Genomic DNA, 16,557 nt, shown 5'->3' on the forward strand with positions numbered 1-16,557 from the left:
AATCACAAAAACAATATGTAATTATATATGTGTTTTCCGATGGTCTTAGGTGACCCCTGTGAAAGGGTCGTTCGACCCCCAAAGGGGTCGCGACCCACAGGTTGAGAACCGCTGCTCTAGATTGATCTAAGTCCCCCATTAGCATAAACTGCAGGTGTGGCCCAAAGCGACTGGCTCTACTCCTATGACTCAGGAAATTCTAAGAATTTAAGGAGCTCTGTGCCAGGAACCAGGGACAAAGACCAAATATATGTATTTTTATTCTCCGTCTTCTGTTCCAGCCCCAAACTGTTCTATAGGCAGAATTTTCCTCTATTTGTAACACACACACACACACACACACACACACACATATAAATCCTCACCCGAGGGTATTTTTCCTTTGATTTAAAAAAAAATTTTTTTTTATTGATTTCAGAGAGGAAGGGAGAGGGAAAGAGACAGAAGCATCAATGGATGAGGGAGAATCATTGCTTGGCTGCCTCCTGCACGCCCCCTACTGGGGATAGAGTCCGAAACACAGGCATGTGTCTGGAATCAAACCCAGGGCCCTTCAGTCTGCAGGTTGACGCTCTACCCAGTGAGCAAACCTGCTAGGGCTGTAACACATATTCGAGCTCCATCCTTTTTTGATTGATTTTCTTTTAGAAAGAGAGAGGGGAGGGAGAGCGAGAAACGTCAGTTTGCTGTTCCATTTACTTATGCATTCAGTGGTTGCTTCTTATATGTGTCCTGACCAGGGATCGAACCCGCAACCTTGGCACATCGGGACGACGCTCCAATCAATCCAGCCACCCGGCCAGGGCTGCGCTCTACTCTTGAGGCAGTTCTAAACCCTTCTAGGATTAGATCATTCAAAACCCGTTTGGGTGCAATGCCCCTTTTACGGAGGAGGCATGGGGGAGGCTCAGGGACATGCCCAGGTCACGCAGGAACCTGGAATCTGAAGCTGCCTGGCTCAGAGGCCAAGACTCAGTCAGTACAATAGGCTGTCTCTCTAAGAAGCCCTTCCTCAGAACCACCCCCCTCGCCAGCCCTCATGCAAACCTGACACTGTCCAAGGCCAGTTCAAACCCCACCCCCTCTGGAAAGCCGCCCTGCCCGTCGTTAACAAACACCCTTTGGGGAGGGGTGTTCTAGCATAACCAGGGCCTTCTGTTGGGTCGCAGCCCAGGGCAAGGGCCTAGTCCTATGCCTGGACAGACCTGCCCCCGGGCGTTTCGGACAAGAATAGAGCTGTTTTTCATTTGAGCTTTGTGTGCAGTAGGCTCCAGGCCCTCTTCCCAGGGCTGCGTACACCTCATCTCATCCAGCGCCATCCACACGGCAGATCTCATCACCCCCAGGGGAGGCCAGAGAGGGGAAACTGAGGCTCAGGATGACCGCCACCAACGGGGAGAAGAACAATGACAGACCTTGTGCTCATGGGTCCCAACCACAGACCTGAACCTGCCAGACGCCTCTCGCCCCACTGCCTCCCTCCCCCACCCTGGGCCACGGAGCCAGGCCTAAGCACAGTGGACGTGAGTTTATTAGAGGGGGGCAGGGGCAGGGTGGGTGCAGGTTGCAGGTCGGGAGGAGGGGCCGGGGGCTTGGGCAGCACTGACAGCCTGCAGTCAACAAGACAGGAGGGCAGCGGGCCACAGGGCAGGCAGGCCAGCTGCTCTTCGCCCTGCGAGCGTCCGTCCATCCGTCCATCTGCGCCTAGGGCACTGGCAGCGGCTCCGAGAGGACTGGGGGAAGGACGAAGAGAGGCTCAGAGAGGAGACTTCCCAGCTCACACCGCTAGGAGCTGGCAGAGCTGGGGCATGCGCCCAGACCTGTGGTCCCGGCCCTTCCTCTCGTTCGGTCAGCCTCACACCTGTCTCCCAGGCGCCCAAGCCCACCCCCAGCTCCTGCCCTCAACTCACTGTGAAGGGTATAGGTGCCTGGCTCCAGAAGTAGCCGGGAGGGCAGGACCATGAGGAAGCCCCCAGCCCAGGGGTCTTCAGCCCCTGAGAGACAGGCCTGGGAAGGAGAGCCGTACCCCTCGGGGTTTGGGGCAGGACTCTCGGGTAAGACAGGCAAGGGGCAGGGCTGGTGGGAGTAGTGACTATGGAGAGGGGGCGAGCCACAGAGGGAGCAGTGGGGTGGTGAGAAGCCGGGGCCCCCGGGGAGGGCGATCCCGGCCTTTGAGTAGCTCCTGTGAGCCCCGCCGTGGTGGTTGCACCGCTCCCGAGTCCAGGCCCAGTGGGATGGCTCCATGGCCATGACCTGGCAGAGGTGGAGTAAACGGTAAATGGGGGTTGGGGGAGTCCCCAGCCTCCTTTTCTCACCCCAGGATGCCATCAGGGCCTCACCTTCTCACAGTGCCGGCGGCTCACTAGAGCCCGGAAGCCCATCCTCGCCCACAGCCTGTCCCTCTGGCGCAGGAAGTCTGCCACCTGATTGTGCCAGCCCTCGCCCAGGGCCCACGGGAAAATCATACATTTGGCTTCCTCCAGGTCCTCCTCCATGTCGTTTGCAAGGTACCTGGCCACGGGTGGGGGGTGGGCAGGGGTTAGAAGCATCTGCCCTGCCCATCCTACAGCAAGTAGGATGGGCAGCGTGTGCCCATCCCCGCCGGGGCGCTCACAGTGCCAAGAACAGGTTGCTGCAGGTGTACTCGCTGAGCTTCAGGTTGGCGCGCCGGAAGTAGACCAGCACCATGGCCAGGAGATACTGCGGGCACAGCAGGGGGGAGAGGTTAGAGTTGGGCACTGGGGGGAAAGGGGAACTGCGCCAGGCCTATTTGCACCCAAGGAAGTTCTGTGGGGGTTAGAGAAACCGGGGTTAAAGGGGGGAGGGGCCTGCAGAGACATGGGCTAAAAAAGCAGGCGGTCCCTCCACCCGACCAGGGGACCCAGTGAGTCAGCAGCATGCGATCCCCCCCAAGTCAACCTCCCCCCGTGGCCGCAACTTCGACCCGCAGTGCAGTGTCCCCTCACCTTATCTGAAACCTGGAAACAGGGGTCTCTGGCGAGGAATTCCTGAAGGCAGCTGTGCTCTGCGGGCAGAGAGGAGAAAGGCTAAGTGGGGTTACCACCCACCTCCCACCAGACAAGAGCGCCACGAAGCTGCAAAGCCCAACTCCACTGAACCCACCTGCCAAACCAGGGCCACCTGGGAAGGGAAGGGAAGGGAAGGGAAGGCAAGGGAAGGGAAGGGAAGGGAAGGGAAGGGAAGGGAAGGGAAGGGAAGGGAAGGGAAGGGAGGGGAGGGGAGGGGAGGGGAGGGGAGGGGAGGGGAGGGGAGGGGAGGGGAGGGGAGGGGCAGGGAGAGCCCACCTCTCATGTCTGCTTCCAGCTTGGGCCCTCCCGTGCCAGTCCCGCCAGCTCACCCAGCAGGCGGAGGAAGGCCCGGAGCTCCAGGGGCTGGCGGGCAGCCAGAGGCCCACTGCCGCCATCTTGACCGCTCCAGCCCCACAGCTTCACCTGGCCGGCAACCTCATGGGCAGGGGCCCGGGCTTTGCTCATCTCATAGGGGGCGGGGGCGGGCGGGGCGGGGTGGGGGCGGGTGACCTGCAGAGAAGGAGCCCCAGGACTTGGCAGCTTTCCCCTCGCCCCCAACAAGTCAGGGGTTGGTGAGGCTGGTCTGAGAGAGGCCCTCCAGAAGGTGGACGGATGGAGATGGAGACTTGGGGGCTTGGAAGAGAAGGAAACGGGGGGGGGGGGGGCTTGTAGGGTGGGGAGGCCAGAAAAGAGCAGAGATCCTGGAGGCTGCAGCTCCCCACCCCCGGCCCGGGCCCCTCCAGGCTGGGCCAGAGAGTAAGAGCCGCAGCAGGCAGCCCTGAGGGACCCTAAGTGCCTAGAGCTGTGCTGAATGCGTTGAGGGCATCACCTTTTCCCCCTGGTAGGCAGACAGAACTGAAGACCCACTTTGCAAACGTGGAAACAAGTGTGAAGACTCATGGCCACCTAAAAGTGGAGCCAGTCTGACCCCCAAAACCGAAGAGTTTGGCTGTTCCCCATGCTCCCCAGCTCACAGCCACCCTCTCACCATGCACCAAAGTGGCCAACTTTACGGGACCACTAAGCCCTCATTTCACAGGGGGAAACTGAGGCCCAGAAGGAGGGATGCTGTTATGCCAATGCTTGGGTTTAAGCAAGTTGAGTTGGGACCACCTCAAACTTATCAAGTTCTGGAGAGGACTCAGGAGAAGGTGCCGCCCACCGCCCCGTGGTCAACCCGGGAGCCTCCACCTAGGACCCCACCGGCGGCCCAGCCTCCTCCCCTGCTCTCCAGAAGCCTCACCTGAGCTCAGGGGTTACCTACAGCGTGGCCAGCAGCCTCCAGCGCCTGCATTTATAGAGCCTCAGCGGCCCGCCCACAGCTCGCTGCCGCCCGCCCCTTCCTGGGAGTGGGGATTTGGGCCGGGCCGGCCGCCTACCTCTGCCAGGAGCACATCCAGCCTCCGCCGCTCGCCTCCCCAGCTGCCCAAGATACAGACTCCACAGCTTCCCCACCTGCAAAGAGGCGACGAGCTGGAGCCCAGGGCCTGAGGGGCGGCAGGCCCCTCCCCACCGCCTGACAGGTGCAGAGCCGGTGCAGGGGGATGAGGCCGTGACCGTTGTGTGAGTTAAAAGCCACTGACTGCCTCGCCGGAGCAGGGTCGCTGGGTGTGCCTGTGCTTTCTTCAGATCCAGGAATCCCAACACCTGGGAGCCAGAGAGCGGACGGTCCTGGGTGAGAATCCCAAGGGGCTACATCCCCTTCCCAAGATCCTTTGAGAGAGGGAGGGAGGGCCTGACCGATGGCCCAGAGTTGGTAGAGGAGGCCTTTACCCAAAACCACTAAGCCACCCTGAACCACGCTCAATGGTTAGAGCTTCTGACCACGGATTGAAGGGTCACGGGTTCGATTTCGATCAAGGGCGCAGCTTCCCCGGCCCTGATAGGGCCGTCTGTGGGAGGCAACCAATCGATGTTTCTCTCTCTCCTCTCTTCCCCTCCCATTCTCTCTGGAAATCAATTGAAAAAATATCCTCAGTGAGGATTAAAAAGCAAAAAACAAAATCACTCAGCTACCGCTGCCCTGCCCACCCCTCCCCACGCCCCCCCCCCCCACCCCCACCCCGCTGGGCCAGCAGCATTAGGCCCTTTGGGCTTCAAGTCTTCACTGGCTCATTTACTGTCTACAATCCTACCTAGACAGGCCACTCTTTTTCCCTTTTTTGTGTGTGTGGTAAAATACACATAACAAAATTTACTACCTTGCCCTGACTGGTTTGGCACAGTGGATAGAGAGTCGGCCTGTGGACTGAAGGGTCCTAGGTTCGATTCTGGTCAAGGGTTAAAAAAAATAAATAAAAAATTACCCCCTTAATCATTTTTAAGTTTATTGGTTTTAGGTACATTCCTATTGGTGTGAAATCAACACCCACTATTCATCCCCAGAACGCTTCATCTTGTAAAACTGGGTTTCTGTGCCCACGAAACCCTGACTCTCCCAGCCCCCGGTGCCGCCTTTCTATTTTCTTTTCTTGTCTTTTTAAAGTAATTTTTCCTTTTAATTTTTATTTATTGATTTTAGAGAAAGAGAGGAAGGAAAGGAAGAGAGGGAAGGAGGGGGAGAGAGAGACATCGATTTGTGGTCCCATTTATTGGTTGATTCTCATATGTGCCCCAACCAGGGATTGAACCTAAACCTTGATATTTGGATGACATTCTAACCAACTGAGCTCCCCGGCCAGGGCCACCATTTTATTTTCTGCCCTATGAATTCAACTACTCTAGACACCTCGTGTAAGTGGAATCATACAACATCTGTCCTTTTGTGACTGGCTTATTTCACTTAGCACACTGTCTATTGGTTCATTCATGCTGTAGCCTTCGTCAGAATTTTCTTCCTTTTTTAAGACTAAATAATACTGATTCTATGTAGATGCCACATTTTGTTTGAGACTCTGCTTTCAGTACTTTGGGTTATATACCCAGATGTGGAATTGCTGCATCATTTGCTAATTCTATTTTTAATTTTTGAGGAAACATCAAATTGTTTTCCACAGCGTTTGAACCATTTTACGTTCCACAAACAATGCACAGGGTTCTTATTTCTCCACATTCTTGCCAACAGTTGTTATTTTCTGTTTTGTTGATAATAGCTATCCTAACAAGTATGAGGTAGTGACAGGAGACTTAAAATATGTATTTAGTCCTGGACAGGTGGCTCAGTTGGTTGGAGCATCGTCCCATGCACCAAAAGGTTGTGGATTTGTTTCGTTCACTGGTTGATTCTTGTATGAACTCTAACCGGGGATTAAACTCCCAATCTTACGTATCTGGTAGATGCTCTAACCAACTGAGCTACCCAGTCAGGGAAAATAGCAAGGATTTAAAAGGTATGAAGAATATGGTTAACAAATATGACCTAGTGGACAGATAAGAAGCAGTATACCCAACAAATGCAGAAAAACACATATGCAGAACATTTTCCAATAAAGTCTCAAATTCTGAACCATAAAGTAACTTAACTAATTTTAAAAAATTAAAATCATTCCGTCTGTGTGGTGTTTGTTTTTTACCACAAGACAATTAAGTCAAACATTGACAACAAACAGGTAAATTAGGGGTTAGGGTGGGGAAGGGGGAATCCTGCATCAAGGTAAAAAAACCACCCAACATAAGTTAGAAAGTAGACGCCCGGCCAGCATGGCTCAGTGGTTGAGCATCGACCCATGAACCAGGAGGTCACGGTTCAATTCCCGGTCAGGGCACATGCCCAGGGTGTGGGCTCCATCCCAGTATGGGGTGTGCAGGAGGCTGCCCATCCATAATTCTCTCTCATCCTTGATGTTTCTATCTTTTCCTCCCTCTCCTTTCCTCTCTGAAATCAATAAAAAATATTTTTTAAAAAAATAGATAATAGATTTGTGGTGTTTCAGGTTGCAATCATAATGAAAATATTGATTGTCAAAGTTGGGAGACACACTAACAGTTCTTAGAGAGGAATCTGTTACCTCAAATACATACAATATTGGATAATAAAAAAGAGAATTCAAGCTAATGAGCTAAGCTCTGTCTTAAAAAGGCACAAAATGGGAGCTGAGGGCCTCAAGTAGCTGAGGGCCATAGCGGCTGCCTAAGTCTCCATCTCCATTTCCTTCCAAAACAAATCAGAACAAGAATGGGGAATAAAAGTCTGCCGGAAACACAGCCTCAGCACACTTGAAAGCGAGACCGTGCAAAGTTCAGAATAAGTGTAAATGAAAAGAGACACCGAATCCCAGTGCCGACTCCTCACCTCCACCTGCCACAAGGTTTTGTGCCAAGAAAACCGGAAGAGGGAACAGGAAAGTTGGCAGCTTGGCCCAAGGTTGATCTGATCTAGAACTTCTGTAGGAAAGACGAGGTCCTTCAGCAGTTAAAATACCAGGAAAAGCTCAGACTACAGAGAAGGCATGTGGGATTTGAAGGATTCGTCTTTAAAATGCATAAATTCTGGGATATGGGATAAAAGCCAGAAAAGAGAGACTGGGAGAGAGGTGCACCGAGGCGATTGAGTGATAAAGGGAGGGGGGGAAAAAAGGGGGAAATGTAGGGTCTTGCCAGACATAAGAGAAACAAAAATATTGGAAGACACAAATCCCTCCTCTCACCAAATAAACAAAAATCCACTAAAATATCTGGTCTTTGCTATATTGACATGAGTGTGCTATTGGAAAAAAATAAAAGAGTGTGCTATTGAACTAGGAATATTGTAAAATGCCCCAATATCACATAAATGAACAGGAAGAAAATTAACAGAGGCTATGATTAAAAACAAAACAAATAAGCCCAGCCTGGGTAGCTCAGTTGGTTAGAGCATCATCCTGGTATACCAAGGTTGTGGGTTTGATCCCCAGTCAGGACACATACAAGAATCAACCAAGCCCAGCAGGCGTAACTCAGTGGTTGAGCATTGACCTATGAACCAAGGGTCAGGGCACATGCCCAGGTTGCGGGCTCCCAGTGTGGGGCATGCGGGAGGCAGCCGATCAATGATTCTTTCTCATCATTGATGTTTCTATCTCTCCCTCTCCCGTTCTCTCTGAAATCAATACACACACACACACACACACACTAAAAAGGATAAATCTTCATGTTAAAAAAAAGTACCAATATTGAACAAAATTAGTTTAAAAAAAATAATAGAAGAGCCCTAACCGGGTGGTTTGGCTCGGTGGATAGAGCGTCGGCCTTCGGACTGAAGGGTCCCAGGTTCGATTCCAGTCAAGGGCACGTATCTTGGTTGCGGGCACATCCCCAGTAGGAGGTGTACGGGAGGCAGCTGATCGACGTTTCTCTCCCATCCATGTTTCTAACTCTCTATCCTTCTCCCTTCCTCTCTGTAAAAAATCAATAAAATATATCTTTAAAAAAATAATAATAGAAGAAACTGTAATCAGAGGTGGAGGTGTGGGGGAAGGGATATGGAACTCTGTATTATCTACTCAATTAGTCTGTAAATCTAAACTGTACCCCAAAATCTATTACTTGTTTATATGCGTAAACTCGATGTATCTCCCCACAAGATGTTTGCTAGTCACACAAAAAAGAGAGTAATTTCACAGTAGAGAAACCCGGCAGATACCACCTTATCCAGGCGATCGAAGTTCATGTGACCAGAAGAAGACATACCAACATTATGTACCATGTAATATGCTCTGACAAGAATACATCACTTCCTTACTCTCCTTGCCCCAAATGAGTAAGCTCAAAGTAATCATTATAAAACATCAAATAAATCCAAATCGACAGAGATAGTCTACAAAATAATTGGACAGTACTCTTCATACATGTCAAGTTCACGGAAGAAAAAAAATCTAAGAAACTATCCCAGATTGGAGGAGACCAAGGAGATATGACAACTGTAGCAGCCAGCCTCCAAGATGGTCTCCCAGTGATCCCGGCATTCCTGGAGTAGGGCTGACCTGTGTACCTACAGGATATTGTGGAAATGACACTGATTTCTGAAGCGAGTCGTCAAAGACTCTGCAACTTCAACCTTGCTTTCCCTGGGAGAAGCCAGCTGCCATGTCACGAGGCCATGCAAGCAGCAGTCTGGGGAGACCCATGAGGAACTGAGGCCCCCTGCCGTTATGTCACCTTGAAAGCAGATTCCCCAGTCTTAGAGGTCAGGTGACTGCAGGCCTAGCTGACGTCATGAATGCAACCTCACCAGAGACCCTGAGCAAGATCTACCCAGCTAAGCAGCTCCCAAATTCCTGACCCACAGAAACTGAGATAATAAATGTTTGTTGTGTGAAGCTCCTAAGTTTTAGGGTATTTGTGACACAACAGGATATGACTAATACAGCAGTTACAGGCAATTTGGAATTCTACATTGGATCCTGGACCAGGAAATAAATGTTAGTGGGACCATTGGCACAGTCAAAATAAGGTCTGTAGATTAGCTAACAGTGTTATAGCAATGTTAGTTTCCTGGTTTTAAAACTGTCTTATGGTTGTGTGAGATGTTAGCATTAAGAAATGTGTGATGAAGGGAGTATAGGGAATCTCTGCACAGTTTTTGCAATTTTTTGTAAATCTAAATTGTTTCAAAATAAATAAGTAAATAAATGTTTTACAAAGAACAGAAAAATATACCTAATGAAAGTAGAAGGAATAAAAGAATAAAGAGCAGAAATTAATAAATTAGAAAACATATAATGGAAAGAATTTAAAAAGTAAAAATGTTGCCCTGACTGGTTTGGCTCAGTGGATAGAGCGTCGGCCTGTGGACTGAAGGGTCCCGGGTTCGATTCCGGCCAAGGGCATGTACCTTGGTTGCGGGCACATCCCCAGTCGGGGGTGTGCAGGAGGCAGCTGATCGATGTTTCTCTCTCATCGATGTTTCTAACTCTCTATCCCTCTCCCTTCCTCTCTGTAAAAATCAATAAAATATGTTTAAAAAAAAAAAAGTAAAAATGTTTCTTCAATAATACCAGTGAAATTCACAAACCTCTAGCAACATGGATTCAGATATAATACTTTAAAAAGAAGGCACAAATTAACAATAACAGGAATGAAAGCGCTAGCTGGTTTGGCTCGGTGGATAGAGCATCTGCCTTCGGACTAAAGGGTCCCAGGTTCGATTCCAGTCAAGGGCACATGCCCGGATTATGGGCCCGATCCCCAATGTGGGCCCGATCCCTAGTGGGGGGCATGTGGGAGGCGGCTGATCAATGATTCCCTCTCATCATTGATGTTTCTCTCTCTCTCTCCTTCCTCTCTGAAATCAATAAAAATATATATTTTAAAAAAGAAATGAAAAGAAAGATAAAATTACACCTGTTAAACAATAAAATATATGAAGATATTATGAACAACCTATGCCAACTTTATATTATATTTTATCAGAGGCCCGGTGCATGAATTCATGCACGGGTGGGGTCTGGCCAGCTTACCCCTATTGAGGTTGATCAGGCCAGACCGGCTGCGGGGAGGGGGCTGTGGGGCGGTTGGCCTGCCGGCCCCACCCCCTGGTCAAACTCCTGGTTGAGGGGACAATCTGCATATTAGCCTTTTATTATATAGGATTTGTAAAATATTTATTAATTTTATATGCTTATATTTAAGGTTATATGAAAATAGACAAGTCTCTATAGAAAAATGTAACTCAGCAAAACTAAAACAAGTAGAAATAGAAACCTGGGTTAGTCCTATAATATTAAACAAATTGAATCAGTAGACAAAAAACCTATCACAACAAAAACTCCAGGCCCATATGGCTCCACCACTGAGATTATGCAAACATTCAAAGAACAAATACTGCTATCTTACACAAATTCTTCCAACTTCCCCTACACATGTCATAAAGGTAGCATGCTTGACACTAACCGTTAACAAGGACTGCCTGAGGCTGGCCAGTGTGGCTCAGTGGTTGAGCCTTTACCTGGTTTTAAAACAGTCTTATGGTTGTATAAGATGTTAGCATGGTTTCATTTCCAGTCAAGGCACATGCCCAGGTTGCAGGCGTGCAGGAGGCAACTGATCAATGATTCTCTCATCATTGTTTCTACCTCCCTCTCCCTTCCTCTCTGAAATCAATGAAAATATATATTTTAAAAAATAAGGACTGCGTGAGAAAGAAATACTGCAGGCTCATAAACATAGATGTAAATATCCTAAACAGCTTATCAGTAAACGGAACCTAGTAATGTATAAAATAAATAACACACTGTGCCCAAGTGGGATTTATTCTAAAAATTCGAGGTTAGAGATGAGAAATGTAATTAATGCAATTTACTCCTTTAACAGATTAGAGGAGAAAAACTGTACCATCTCATTGAATCCAGAGTGCATGTTGCCATGCCCAGTGAGACAGACCCAAAGGGCACATACACCAGTAGGGGACAAGTCGCTAACAGCAAAAGGAGAGACCGTGGCTGGGCAGAATGTTTGTGCCAGTTGTTGAAATGGGATCTAGATATTGGCAGCTTTCTCTGGAGTGCAGTTTTGCACTGAGAATCCAAATCCTTTCCATTCTTAACTGGAACATTTTTATAAGCATAGTTATAGTTATAATAAAACTAGAGGCCCGGTGCACAAAATTTGTGCTCTCAGAGGGGTCCCTCAGCCCGGCCTGCATCCTCTCGCAGTCCAGGAGCCCTGGGGGATGTCCGACTGCCAGCTTAGGCCCACTCCCCAGCGGGGGGCGAGGGGGAGTGGGACTAAGCCAGCAGTCGGACATCTTTAGCGCTGCTGCCAAGGCAGGAGAGGCTCTTGCCACTGCTGCTGCACTTGCCAGCCGTGAGCCCAGCTTCTGGCTGAGTGCCCCCCCAACCCTGTGGGAGAGCACTGACCACCAGGGGGCAGCTCCTGCCTTGAGTGTCTGCCAGCTGGTGGTCAGTGCACATCATTGCAACCAGTCATTCTGCTGTTCTGTCAATTTGCATATTAGCCTTTTATTATATAGGATAACCACTGAGTTTAGGAGAAAAATAAAGGTAATGAATTGAGAAATATAAAATTGGGGGTGCGGTATCTTGGGGTGGGAGACAGAGAGATGTGATGGTGAGGAGGAAATAGGGAAACTTAGTGATATTGTTAATGTTCTGTTTGTCAAATTGGGGGTTTGTTTAATTATTCATTCCACTATTTATGTATAATTGATATTAATTACTTTGTACATATCACATAGGTCATAATTTTAAAAAGTGAACTCAAACCGAAACCAGTTTGGCTCAGTGGATAGAGCATCGGCCTGTGGACTGAAAGGTCCCAGGTTCGATTCCGGTCAAGGGCATGTACCTGGGTTGCGGGCATATCCCCAGTGGGAGATGTGCAGGAGGCAGCTGATGGATGTTTCTCTCTCATCGATGTTTCTAACTCTCTATCTCTCTCCCTTCCTCTCTGTAAAAAATCAATAAAATATATTTAAAAAATAAAATAAAATAAAAAGTGAACTCAACATGCTGCCTCCAAACCTGCTCTCTCTGGGACTCTCCATCTTAGAGAATAATTTTATCCTCCACTCGGGGCCCCTCCGCTTCCCCCTTTCCCTCTCCCCCAATCGGATATGGAATTCTGGCCCTCCCTCCGCACCTTTGGCACTTCCGCCCACCCTGTCCAGCCCGGAGCAGGCTATCTTTATCCCTAATGAGCCGCTGCATCAGCCTCCTGACCATTCCTCCTGCTGCACTGGCACTCCCCTCCCTCCTCCAGTCCCCCCCCTACCGAGGCCAAGGATAGTATCTCCCAGTGCAGATATGCTCAGCTGTCTCCTGCTTCGCCCTTGGCCGTATCTTTCCACTGACCCTAGTGGAAACCCCAAAGTCAATCAGAGGCTGTTTTCATGGCCCCCTGGATCTGGCTCACCTTCAGGCTCATTTTCTGCCATTCTCAGCCTCACTCACCAAGCTTCAGTCTCCCTGGGATTCTCTTTGTTTCCTAATGCACACCTGGACTTTCCACGCAGGCCAGAGGGTCTTCCCGCTGACTGATCCTGTTCCTTTCTCCCTTCCACCCACCCTACCCTCTAATCATCTTACAGTTTCATCTAAAAGGTCACTTCATCATCCCATTTTTATTATTTTTTCTTCTTAATTGCCAGGTGTAGCCTTTGAAAACCTCCCTCTCTTATGATCTACCTCACTTTTTATATCCCTGACTTCCAGCCAAATGCAGATCTCCCAGGAACTCCAAGGGCCCCTAGGAAATGGCAGAGCCACAAGATAGAAAGAGCCTGGGTTCTCCAATAATCAGGTGGGAGCTTGACCTCCAGCTGCTCTTCTCTGTCAAAGAGATGTATTAGTTGTCTGTTGTGTAAAAATTACTTCAGAGCTTTGTGGTTTAAATGAAAAAACACACAATTTATTATCTCGTTGTTCTGTGGGTCAGGAATTCAGGAGCAACTTATCTGGGAGAGACTCACAGTCATTCATGAGGTTGCATGCAGTCAAGATATTGCCCAGGGCTGCAGGCACCTGAAAGCTTGCTTGGCTGATATGAACATTCATGTACAAGTGTTTCTATGAACAGATGTTTTCAAATCTCTTAGATATGTATCTAAGAGTGGAATATCTGGGTCATATGGTAACTGTATGTTTACCTTCTTGAGAAACTGCCGAACTGTTTTCCAAAGCATCTGGACTCTTTTACCAGAAATGTATGAGTGTACCAATTTCTCGGCATCTTTCCTAAAACTTGTTATTGTGTTTAGTTATAATATCCTAGTGGGTGTGAACTGGTATCTCATTGTGGTTTTGATTTGCATAACCATGATGTGCCTATTGGCCATTTTTAGATCTCCTTTGAATAAGTTTCTATTCAAATCCATTGCCCATAAAATTGGGTTACTTGTCTTTTTATTAGAGTTATGAGTTCCTTATATATTATAGATACAAGTCCCTTACCTAATATATGATTTGCAAATATTTTCTCCCATCCTGTGGGTTGTCTTTTCACTTTCTGAACGGTGTCCTTTGAAGTACAACATTTAAAATTTTTTAAAATATATTTTATTGATTTTTTTACAGAGAGGAAGGGAGAGAGATAGAGAGTTAGAAACATCGAAGAGAGAGAAACATCGATCAGCCGCCTCCTGCACATCTCCCACTGGGGATGTGCCCACAACCCAGGTACATGCCTTTGACCGGAATCGAACCTGGGACCCTTCAGTCCACAAGCCGACACTCTATCCACTGAGCCAAACCGGTTTCGGCAGGACATTTTAAAATTTTGATAAAATCCAGTGTATCTAGTTTTCCTTTTGTTGCTGTGTTTTTTATGTCATAGGAAAGAAACCATTATCCAACCCAAGCTTATGAAGACTTATGCTTAAGTTTTCTTCTAATACTTTCATAACTTTAGGTCTTACATTTAGGTCTCTGATCCATTTTGAGTTAATTTTTGTGTGTGGTGTAAGGTAGATGCCCCAGCAGCATTTGTTGACAAGACTATTCTTTCCTCCATTGCATTGTCTTAGCAACCTTGTTGAAAATCAATTGACCGCCCGGGCTGGTTGGTTCAGTGGATAGAGTGTTGGCCAAGGGTCCCAGGTTTGATTCTGGTCAAGGGCACATACCTCAGTTGCAGGCTCCTCCCCGGCCTGGCTCCTGGCCTGGGCTCGTGCAGGAGGCAACCAATTGATGTGTTTCTCACATTAATATTTCTCTCTGTCTTTCCCTCTCTCTAAAAACCAATGGAAAAACATCCTTGGCTGAGAATTAAAAAAATAAAAATAAAATAAATTGACCATAAATGTGTGTTTATTTCTGGGCTCTTAATTTTACTCCATTGATTTATTTGTCTATCTTAATTACTGTAGATTTGTAGTAAGTTTTAAAATCAAGAAGTATGAATACTACAACTTTATTTATTCCAAAACTGTTTTCTCTATTCTGAATCTCATGCATTTCAATATGAATTTTATGGAATGCTTCTTGAATTTGCATGTCATCTTTGCACAGGGACCATGATAATCTTCTCTGTATCCTTCTAATTTTAGTATATGTGCTGCCGAAGTGAGCAGTCAATGTGAATTTTAGGATCACCTTGTCAATTTTTGCAATAAAGGCAGCTGGGACTTTGATAGGGACTGTTGAATTTTTAGATCAAATTTGGGGAATATTGCTATCAAACAATTTTAAGTCTTAGAATCTATGCATACGAGGTATTTATTTAGGTCTTTAATTTACTTCAGTTATGTTTTGTAATATTCAGTGTACCAATCTTATACTTCTTTTGCTAAATTTATCATAAGCATTTTTGTGTGCATTGTAAATGGAAATGTTTCCTTGATTTCATTTTTGGATTTTTCATTACTAGTGTATAAAAATACAATTGAATTTTTTTAAATACAATTGAATTTTGCATATTAATCTTCTATCCTACAACCTTACAGAACTTGTTTATTAACTCTAATAGTTGCTGGAAAGTCATGGATGGCTTCATGGGGAATCAACTAAGTGACAGTTCACAAGCAAAACTGACCAGGTCAATGTTGTAGCATGTAGCAGGACTTCAATCCAGGTCAACAGGTGGTGGTGAACGTGGCTGAGGCAACAGGACGGGACTCCACGCCAACCCCAGGGCAGGTCTCGTTAAATCTCTGGATCTCAACTGTCTCACGTATAAGATGAAGATGGCACCACCTAGCTCATAAACTTTAATGATCGATAGTTAAATGAGATGACAAAATTGCAAGGCACAAAGTGGGTGCGTTAGCTTCATTCTGCCAATGAACAGACTGGGTTGGCGCAAACTGGATACCGGGCAGCACGAGACGAGAGGGAACTGTGCCTCTGGCCCAGAACTGAACAATACCAGGACAGTGAAGCCTTTTCACTGGGCATTCCCACCCGGCATGGCATTAAAGGTCTGCCTTCTGCTCCCTCCGTGGCACACCTGACTGCCCCGCTCCTACAAAGCGCAGCAAACGTGCCCCCAAGGCAGACTCTCACCCGCCACGCGCCCTGACAGCGCCTTCCCCACTCTCGGCTCATTGGGCTTGGACCTAGTCCTAGGCAACGCTGCCTTCCGCCCCTAGCAACCGCTCACCTGCTTTTCTCTTCCTATAGGCCAGCACATTTCCTTTCTTTTTTTTTATTGGTCCGCGTAACTACATCTCGACCAATCCGGAGCAGCCACGGGGATCCAACTTACTTCTACACAATTTGGGGTGAACTTGGAGGAGACGAGTTTTTCCTCTTCTGAATCCAGTTTTCCCAGAAAGCATCTTATTTGTCAAACTGTTGTGACTCCCCTGGAATTAGTTTCAAAACACTTTATGTCCCAGGCCTGTCTATCCCCTGCCTACTCCCCACTCCACGGGGCACGGCCCCCAGAACGCCCCACCTCCCAGCCACTCGGAGCGCCCGAGTCCTCCGCTAGGCAGAGGCCACCCGGCGGCCGGGGCGATACCATCTGTGACTAACAAATAGGGGGGCTTTAGCCACCCCCGGGCTGCTCTGTTCCGCACCGGCCACCTACTGCACCTCTTGCTCGGACCGTGGGCACGAACCCCAGACATGGCGGGGGGACGACGGCGCCCGGCACCGAGGAAGGCACGCCATGCGGACGAGAGAAGGGAGCACTTGGTACGGCCCACGCCGCG

The 16,557-nt window shown here is 48.3% G+C and overlaps 1 protein-coding gene and 1 non-coding gene across 5 annotated transcripts; both read right to left on the reverse strand.

Moving 5' to 3' along the window:
• Positions 1–392: 392 nt before the first annotated feature.
• SPDYC (speedy/RINGO cell cycle regulator family member C) lies at positions 393–16,486 on the reverse strand. 4 transcript variants are annotated; one of them, XM_059710156.1, is made up of 8 exons: positions 16,002–16,486; positions 5,219–5,299; positions 4,409–4,475; positions 3,359–3,539; positions 2,967–3,025; positions 2,615–2,700; positions 2,340–2,511; positions 393–2,253 (listed from the first exon to the last, which is right to left on the reverse strand). In XM_059710156.1, the coding sequence occupies exons 4-8, from the start codon at positions 3,492–3,494 to the stop codon at positions 1,786–1,788; spliced, it is 921 nt and encodes a 306-aa protein (XP_059566139.1). In that variant the 5' UTR covers positions 3,495–3,539; positions 4,409–4,475; positions 5,219–5,299; positions 16,002–16,486; the 3' UTR covers positions 393–1,785. The 4 variants fall into 4 exon arrangements, with proteins under 4 accessions (XP_059566139.1, XP_059566140.1, XP_059566138.1 ...); XM_059710157.1 differs by lacking the exons at positions 4,409–4,475; positions 5,219–5,299 and having other exon boundaries at positions 393–1,733; positions 1,911–2,253; XM_059710155.1 differs by lacking the exon at positions 5,219–5,299 and having other exon boundaries at positions 4,409–4,484.
• LOC132242368 (U6 spliceosomal RNA) lies at positions 14,867–14,973 on the reverse strand. Its single transcript, XR_009454573.1, has one exon. It is a non-coding gene; the product is annotated as a U6 spliceosomal RNA (small nuclear RNA).
• Positions 16,487–16,557: the final 71 nt, after the last annotated feature.

The sequence above is a fragment of the Myotis daubentonii genome, chromosome 9, assembly GCF_963259705.1.
Source record: "Myotis daubentonii chromosome 9, mMyoDau2.1, whole genome shotgun sequence".
Taxonomy (NCBI): domain Eukaryota; kingdom Metazoa; phylum Chordata; class Mammalia; order Chiroptera; family Vespertilionidae; genus Myotis; species Myotis daubentonii.

Coding starts and splice junctions, on each gene's coding strand:
- SPDYC (XM_059710154.1), bottom strand. CDS start 16,031: ATGTGCTGGCCTATAGGAAGAGAAAAGCAG. Junction 2,512..2,614: donor AGCAACCTGTTCTTGGCACT/GTGAGCGCCCCG, acceptor ACCCGTGGCCAG/GTACCTTGCAAACGACATGG. Junction 2,254..2,339: donor GCCGCCGGCACTGTGAGAAG/GTGAGGCCCTGA, acceptor CACCTCTGCCAG/GTCATGGCCATGGAGCCATC.